This window comes from Arctopsyche grandis, chromosome 10 (genome assembly GCF_051622035.1).
Source record: "Arctopsyche grandis isolate Sample6627 chromosome 10, ASM5162203v2, whole genome shotgun sequence".
Classification (NCBI taxonomy): Eukaryota; Metazoa; Arthropoda; class Insecta; order Trichoptera; family Hydropsychidae; genus Arctopsyche; species Arctopsyche grandis.
Window position 1 is genome coordinate 13,189,100 of NC_135364.1, and position 9,538 is coordinate 13,198,637.

Consider the following 9,538-nt stretch of genomic DNA (forward strand, 5'->3'; position numbering starts at 1 on the left):
TCTAACAAAAAATTTAAAAAGAAATAATAAATATTAATTATTTAATTTTTATTTCAAACATTATTAAATGTAATTATCAAATACAAATTGACTAATATTGATTATATAATAATAAAATATTTAAAAATTCAATTGAATAAATCTTCACATAATAATTGATATAATAAATTCATAAATTAAATTTATAATTTTATACATATAATAATAATATCCTAAATATGGATGCGTTTATAAAACTAAAACGTATTTTTTTTATTATATTATCAATGAGTGCATTGAATATTCATATCGGCGTTGTGTTTTCCGTGCATGACGATCTTGACTATCGACACAACACCATCACTAATCAACACAAGGCCTTTCATAAATTCTCCATCTTGCAGGCTTAGTTCCACAACTTCAATTTTATCAGCTGGGATATCTAAATCGTATAAATGTTTGAACCCTTCAAAACCGTGATACGTATACACTCGAACCCTTGCATTGTTCTCGACGAATACCAAGAGAGTTTGATAATTGTGTAACTGAACAATTGTCAACGAAGAAGGCTTATAACATGAAAATCTTTGTAGCTCAACGCCGCTCACAACATCTTCATAAATCTATACATTTAAAGTTCAGGTTATTAATATGAAACTTATAATAATACGTACAAATCCAAATGCCACTTACTGTTATTGCTCCTTCTGTGTAATTTTTCTCCGTCACACGGGACCATACGACTGCTGATATTGTCTTGGTCCTTCGTCCAACATCAAATTCGAATATTTCTTCTGCAGTTCCAAGGCGTTCATTTGTAGTTTGTAAAATTGCCGATGTACCAAGTTTGGAATACGTGATGACCTGCCTGCCGTCTGTTACGACAGTATTTAAAGCTTTATGGTTTGTTTTAATGAATCTTGAAGCTTTGTCGGGCCTTGGGAATGTTGTCATCTCTGTAATTTCGAAATTTCCTTCATAATACTTGATACTGTATCGATGGATTTTGTCTTTAGTTAGTGTGTAAAATATTTCTCCATCACGCAACGGAACGCTAACAGATTCCACAAGTGCTAAAGTCTTGATAGGCTGTAAGAATTATTCAATAGAGTGTTAAGTATATTTAATTTACGTTATTATGTTGTTTCAATATTATACAAACCCGTAAGTGCATGCCATCAAAAGTCCATATTGTAGTCCCCGTTAGTTTGCAATCGCATTCAACATCACTTATGCTTATTAAAATCAGGCGATTGTTCAATGTCAACGTATGCCAGTTCTTAGGACATCCTGTTTTTATTCGATTTAATTTTTCAAATTTGTAAATAGATTTATTCCATCGCCAGAGGTAACCGTCACATTCCCATTTATTGTTAATCACTATATAATTATTTTTACTGTATGTAAAATAATGCAGGGCTGTCAGTTCCATACTTGATATTGTTTGCACTTCTTCCAAATAGTTGAACAGGTATAATTTTTTATTTATTACGTTTTTTATATAATTGAAACTATTACAAAATTGTACCAATGTTGTATTGAAATAATTTTCACTCATCGATGATAGATAATTTTTCCGCTGCAAGTAGTCATCAAAATCGTCCACAGTTATACCGTTGATTTTAGGCGTTCCTGTGATCACGTTTTGAAATTCAACACTTCCCAAAACATTCCACGTGCCACCGATTATTTTATTTCCATATTCATTTTTGAACAAGGCATTTTTCATCCACAGGTTTAAATCAATTTCGGATATAGTATCCAACAGGTTCAATTCACCTTCAAAAATTGATGCACCGTAAAAACTATAACTACCTTCTAACATTTCATCGGAATCTAGATTGACAATGTTGTCAACATTTTTCCCATTAATCAGATCTATGTGAGCCTCTTCTTTCACGAATACATTTGAATGGAAATTTATCGGAGATTCGACATATTGATCACCATTATTCTGAAAGTTAAGTTCAACATTAGATCGAATATAATAAATAAAACATAGATCAAAAAGTAAAACCATTTTAAATTCTTACTAGCAGAGTATTTTTGAATTCTTCATCAAGACGCTTTGAATTAACATATCCATTTACTAAAATTCCATTTTGAATTGTAACACTTTTAAAATTCAACCCGTCGATGATTTTTTGATCGGAGTGAAGGGTTACAAATTTGTCAATGGGAATATTGTTGAGTTTATTTACTTTAACATTGCCTTTGATTGTTAAATTTTTAAATTGTTTCACACCTACATATATATTCACAAATAAATCAGTTACAAATACTAATATAGTTAATAATTTTAATGCTTTTGCAAATGAAACTTACCTGTAATATTTGCGACTTCATTGAGAAATATTGCGTTTGATTTCCATTCATCTACACTGCAATATTGAATGTTATCACAAAACATATTCCCCTCGATGTTAAATTCACCTTCTATAGTCAAGGGATATTTAAACACGACACTAGAATTGATGTATAATTCATCATTTTTAAACATTATATTCTCTAACAATTCTTGAAAGTTTACGTTGTTATAAGTTTTCACGATATTAAGACCACTTTTTAAAATCACTGGCTCTGTAAATGTTATCGTATTTTCAAAGTAATTCTCACTCTCTTTGTTCGTAACTGTTTGCAAAATATTTTTTAAATCATAAACGTCATTGACCAAACCTTCTATAATTAAATTATTTATGAAGGTATCGTTTTCCATGTGAAAGTTTCCCTTGAGAAGATATTCACCTTCTCCCAAATATTCAAAGGAATTTTCAACATTATCAATGGAAATTTCGTTGATAGCTCCATCCACATATAAGTTTTTGACAACGGCTAAGTTTCCACCAATATGAACCTTGCCTGCGATACTCTGATCACCATGAACGGTTAGAATATTACAAATATTCATTCCATTTATGAAATCTGTAGTAACGTTGATAACGTCCAGACCATTAGTGTACACTTTAACACCCTTCAACTTTATGGGATCATCAGAAATTCTAACAACATCATCGATAAAGCTCTGGAAGTTCACGTTATGCGCATTATTTTTCAATTGTAAATTTTTTGCAAACACTTTGTCGACAAATTTAATATGACCCGGAATATAATTGTCATCCTTCAACCATATTGCATTTTCAGCTACGAGGCGTAGATCGACTCCATTGATTTTTGACGCATTCAACTTTCCATCTATGTGTAATGTTCCTATGTTTACATCTCCATATTCGATGACTTTATCAATGTTGTCCAACTTGTCTTTAAATGTTAAAACATCGTGCTTTGTGATATCGTTTAATGTTTCAAATTCTACACTGTTCATTGTACAGTTTTTAATTGTATACGGAGCCACTATATTTTTATTTCGAGTTTTACTCAATCTGATTGAATCAAATTCAAACAAGTCAATACCAGAAATTAGATTATTAGTGAGTAAATTTCCTTCAATAATGAGCTGATCGACATATAAATTGTCAAACTCAGGCGAGCTTAACTCTAATGATTTCTGATTATGAAACAAAGTTCCATCTGGTACAGGCCAATTGTTACAAAATTTATTAACAATCATATTAGACACTTCTAGTGGGAATGTTCTTGCATCGTTGTATTCTACCTCATCTGAATAATCAAAGTCATCGTCGAATGTCACATCCGACATTAACGTTTGATCATCTGACAATGTGGCAACATTGTCATTAAGGTGTGTAACGTTGACTCCATCAAACATACCCTCGACGTCCAACTCTTCGATTGCTATATTACCATTGATGATATCATTAGAGATCATTTGATCTGTGTCAACTGTGAAAAAGTCTGCAACTCTTCTATTGTTGACAAAGCCCGATCTCACATTCAAACCATTCTCAATGTTTACAAGACCTTCAAACGATTTCAATGAATCTATAGTTGTGACTTTGTTTGTTTTCATGATTACACCTTCAAATAAGCTGTTCCAGTTTGATCCATTTATTTTGTTTTCAACTATTACGGTTCCGTTGACTCGTAGATTTCGGAATATTACATTTGATTTTATTTCTTTGACTTCGGACAAATGTGGGTTAGACAAAAATGCATCGAGTTCTTTTCCTGTTATGTTCCCTTGAACCTATACATTACGTAAAAGTATTAGTAAATTTAGGTGGACTAATAAACATTTAAATATAATATTAATATAATAAAAGTGTTACAATTGCAGCTTCATATGTATGATGATGTACAATTTATATCAACTTACATTAAAATTTTCTGTGACCGTTAAATCAAAGAAAGTAAAATTATCAAGTCGTTGCCTCGTTGATAATGTTACCAAATTTTCAGGTTTAACTCCATTGATTACTCCTTCGCAATCAATTTCATCGACTTTCAAAACATTAACAAATGTTTTGGGTGCCATGAAAACTGCTGAATTATTTCCATTCATTAGGAAGTAATCATTGGGATATGCTAAATTGTTTAAGGCAGCCATTTCAATGCTCTTACCAATTTTAACCATCTAAAGGTAAGCAATTGAAACATTGAATTAGATCATTTATATGTCATTGTTGTAGAAGTCTATGAAAATATAATAATTGACTTACCCCATCAACATTTAATTTGTCTAGCGTAACCTCTTCATCCGTCATCACAGTTCTTTCAATAAAATCTTTCCAGAATCTTCCGTTAATGTTTTCAAAATTTATATCTTTTCCAATTGATAGTGTTTCCAAAGTCAAATCTTCCCTTAATAGAGATTTATCATACATTCGACTTTCTTCCAATAACTTTTTGAAACCTTTTTCAGAAAAATCATATCCATTCATAGTATTTTCAACAGTGAGAGTATCACGTACAATGATATTGTCAAAACTAAGCGGATACAGTTTAGATTCATCTATAAAACTATCATCCCTTGGAGTGTATATATCTGTTTTGAAATTGATTTTATTTACAGTGCCATGTTCTTCTAAAATGACATCTTTCAGTATATGTATGTGATTTTCGATCTCTAGATCGCCCTCTATTTTAATATTTTTTAAATGATTCTTATTTGGTTCCAATATGTTTATTCCATTAATTTGTTCCACATTTATATTATCGGTGCTTAAACTTTCAAGAATAACGTCTCCGTCGATAACTAATTTTCCATCTTTACTTTTTTTGACGGTATCTTCGAGGACCGTGTTCACATGTAGACCATTCAAGTATTCAATCTGAGCATTATTAACTTTAACATTGCCATGGACGACAACATTCCCAGTTATCGTCACATCTTTGAGAGAATCGGGCAAACCATCTTTTTTCATTCTTGCCTTTTTTAATATATTCACCATGTCTTTGATCTTATCGTGGTCTCTTCTAATCTGATCAAACATTTGAGTGGTGTCCATGGCGTAATCTATGTTACGCCAATCCTGACCAGCTATGTTCATATAACTTCCTTCTGAAAATGTATCCTGGAAATTGCCATCGATATGTACAGAAGGAGCGATGATTTTTTCAATTTTCCAATTATCTGCAATCGAATCGACACGTTCAAGTACTGTCTAAGCATTAAATACAGTACAGTGCACGCTGGATACAGGTGGACCTACCTGCGGATATAACGCCATTCTGATTATTATCATCGTTCAAAATCTTCTCGGCCTTTTCTATAATTCGTTGTTGCGACACAAATCTCTCTTCTAAGTGTCTCTTGTGTGCTAATATCTCTTCCACTTCCTGGTCGATAGGATCTGGGACTTCAATGAGCTTAGTTTGTATTTTGAACATTATGGGTGTGTACTCCTCACTAGCAGTCAATATATTGACGTTATCATCAAATGTGTGTAAGCTGGTTGCTCCCTTCACGCCCTTCTCTCCTTCAGCGTCTAGGATGCAAGAGAATCCAAACATTTCTTCTTCATGAGACAGACACGGTGAATGTTCCAACAAGTAGAATTTCTCACCGTCCCATTGGAGAGCTTCTAAGACACTACTGGAGTGAGTGTAGTGATCCAACTTGTGCTGAAATAAAACTATAGCATCATTTCTGAAAAACCATCAAACTGTAATTATCACTGACAAAAACAGATATTAGGAAATAGTTTGTTCAAAATTTTCACCTGTAATATCCTAAAGAAATGGGAAGCCATTGTTCAACATGTTCTAACTTATAATGGTGTACAATTTTTTCCACAAATTCACTTCCTTTAACTTCATATATGTAAGGATTATCACCACCGACAGCTAAAAAGCTGTGAGAACCAATAATAAAAGCCACCAAACTTTCAATTCCAGGACTTTTAAAGGTCTGTAATTCAAATTCAATTCAAAGTATGTATAAAAGGGAAGTGCAACATAAACGAGATTCAAAAATTTTACTTATAAAAAAATAACTACCTTAAAATTGGAATACCTCCTCAAATTGTAGTCGTATTTATAAACCAAAATAGTTTCATGGTTTTCCAAAGTGACACCCAAAAGTCGTCCGTTATTGATGATAGCAGGTTTACCATGACCGCGTAGTTTGTCTTCAAACCACCAATTTTTCCAAAGATCTAATCCATAAATTGCTGAAGTCAAACATAAAATCTATTAAATACGTACATACATTCTTTCATACGCATACATTTAGGTATAACATCATATAATGGCATACATAAATACATATGTATGATGAAAGAAATCACCATACAATGATTTCAATATTACTATAGGTATTATGAAATACTTACAAACAGCCCTTTTATATTCTCCAACTTGTTCATGTGTTACAGCCACCTTCCAACTCCCATCTAAATTGAATATTGCCACATGCACTATCGGGTAAGTTAAACTCCAAGACCAAAGCTTTGTCAGTCTATTTTCATCTTAAATTTAATTGATAATATATTAATCTTGCATTATTTAATATAATACTATTCTCGTTAGTTGAATTACCATTTAGACTATGCCAATTTATATAAGATCCCTGTACGATCAATACTCCGGTGTTCATTTTGCTTTCTTTCAAATCCCACCATTGGAACATGTCCAATGCTAAAGCTGGAGATGATAAGTCTGAAAATTTATTCTGATTATGTATATGTATGTATATTGATTTTGACTCACAATATTGATTTATTTTATGATTGTTTTTTTCATCTTACCTTGATTATCGATATGAACTCCATCAGCATGAGAAGTGACTAGTGATAGACCGTGATTTCCTCGACCAATGGCATGATGCCTCAAACTTTTCCATTCTATAATTTGTTTGTCTAAATAAAACTTCTTTTCAGCTACTACTTTGTCAATTTTCAATTCTAAAATTAATATAAAATGATGATTTAATAATAGTTTAACATTTAGTACAAAATGTATTGATATTGTCACAAATTAGACCATATATTCTATACATATATGAAATATTATTATAGGAATTCAAATATATTGTATAGAACTTTTATATTTCTATTGAAATTCAACAAATGAATTATGATAATATAAATGTGGGTAGGAATTTTAGAGTGATCCTCTTTTGCTTTAAAATTTTAATGTTTTTGATATTCTAATAAGTATATACAAATGCTAATGTAAAAGTTTCAAAATTAAGGCTACTCTTAAATAAGCTATTTTCTATTTTATAAATGATATTAAAAAGTTTGGTACTTGCCTTCTCTATTATAGGTTCCAGTATCAAAAGTGTAAGGTCTCCAAATTGGTCTTTCGATGTAAACATTGTAGTTTTCTAATTCAGCCAGAACCTTGTCGACGTTTTCACAATCTGGACCGTTGATGTTAGAAGAATGCTCTTTGGCATAAGTGGGTGGATTAGCAGGTTCCAACTTGTAAGGATTCGAACCTTCAAAATGTTGGCCGGGACGAGACTCGTAATAAGGAACAGCCTCATCCATGTTCCTCCCTATTAATGGTTTTTCGTAAGCTTGTATTGTAGAATTTTTTTGAATGTGCATAGTATCGTTTTTATGTACGGACGTTATTAACCTTTCGGGCTCATTTTTTGTACTGCTTCGACTTTTAGTTGAAATTTCTTCTGAAGTGCTTTTTTGTTTGAGATTCTTCGGTATACTGGCACCGTAAATAAAGTGCTTAACTCTTTTCAGGTTGTTGTTATTATTATAATTTTTATCTTCATAGACCTGACTCGTATCGGCATCTGTTTGCAATTCATCGGTTGGTGTGCCATCTTCTTCAGCCGTTTCAGTTGAATTTGTATCGGCGCTTTCGTTACATCCAGCGGATTGCAAACGTTTGATATTCTCCAAAATAAAAGTCGTAACTACCATAGGTTTCTTCTCTTTCGTAATTTGATAGTTTTTATTTTCATCAGAATAAGAATGGTCTAACGTGAGACGATTTCTTCCGTTTATCCGCCTTTTTGACCCGAACACTTTCACTTCTTGCGAAGTGCCTTCCAAAGGATCTTCGGCCATGATTTCAGAAATGGTTCGATACCTAGGACGTATTTTGGAGTTTTGGATACTTTGTGGATCTTCTGCATTGCCGTTTTTAGTTTCTGGAGCTTTCCGTTTGAGAAGACTCTTTCCCTTTTGATTATCTGGTTTTTTATCTGTGATTTTCAATAAGGATACGAATGTCTTCTTTTGAGAGTTATTATTATTGGTATCTTCATCTCCACTGTGATTTATTGCCTAAAACGTCAAAGAAGTAAGTTTATTTATAATTAAAATTTATTGCAACAATTATATATAATGTAAATTTTTTTTAAATGGATATTGACGATGTTAAAGATAAACTCACGTTTGCCCAGGCAGCGATGAAAACGATGCACAGAAATAGTGTGTATTTCATTTCTTGTTGCCGATTGCATCCCTGGAACACGTGGATGTGCTCGTCTCACGTGTGGGAAAGCAATGAGCAATTTATTGTAAACATATTTCGCACTATTATTAACTATATAATATAAGATCGTATCGATGTATTCCACATGATACCGGGTGATTTAAAATGATCAATAAATTTACATAGTTATTACTTACTATTAAAATTACTATTCTTGATATGGAATTAAAATATTCTGGTGTCAGCTCTGATGAAGACAACGTAAGATTTAAAACGTCGTTTTTCGACCTCATCTACATATAATTTTGGAGATTCTCATTTACTATATGATATATACCTTATACATATGTACATATATTGGACTAATTAAAAATGTGCTGCTCTACCTTTCCATGCTATATGTTTCAGGAAATATGATCATCATTATTTACAACCTATTGCTGGATGAAGGCCTTTCCAACACACTTCCATTCGTCTCTGTTTGGAGCAACTCTCATCCATCTCACCCCACACATTTTTCTAATTTCGTCCACCCATGATCCTTGCAGCTTTACACGTTTTTACATTCGCTCGAGTACCATTCCAATACTTCATTTTTCCACCATTCGTCTATTCTTCTAGCAACGTGACTTGCCCTTTGCCATTTTAATCTCTTCACTTTGTCGACTATATCCACTACCTTTGTCACATGTAAATAATTCTCACCCACGTATTCCGTTTCCTATCTCTCCTGGTTATGCCGAAAATATAGCATGCTATACTGAATAATAGGACCTGTATTTTGTAAAATCAACTT

General features: G+C 32.3%; 1 protein-coding gene across 1 annotated transcript; it reads right to left on the reverse strand.

The window, feature by feature from the left end:
* Positions 1–235: 235 nt before the first annotated feature.
* Positions 236–9,336, reverse strand: fs(1)N (female sterile (1) Nasrat). The gene is made up of 17 exons (XM_077439272.1): positions 9,307–9,336; positions 8,952–9,035; positions 8,701–8,772; positions 7,592–8,591; positions 7,086–7,241; positions 6,877–6,996; positions 6,672–6,806; positions 6,337–6,509; positions 6,060–6,247; positions 5,550–5,986; positions 4,557–5,470; positions 4,214–4,471; positions 2,305–4,084; positions 2,013–2,224; positions 1,142–1,933; positions 673–1,068; positions 236–602 (listed from the first exon to the last, which is right to left on the reverse strand). Exons 1-17 carry the CDS (start codon positions 9,334–9,336, stop codon positions 264–266), a joined length of 7,086 nt encoding a protein of 2,361 aa, XP_077295398.1. The 3' UTR covers positions 236–263.
* Positions 9,337–9,538: the final 202 nt, after the last annotated feature.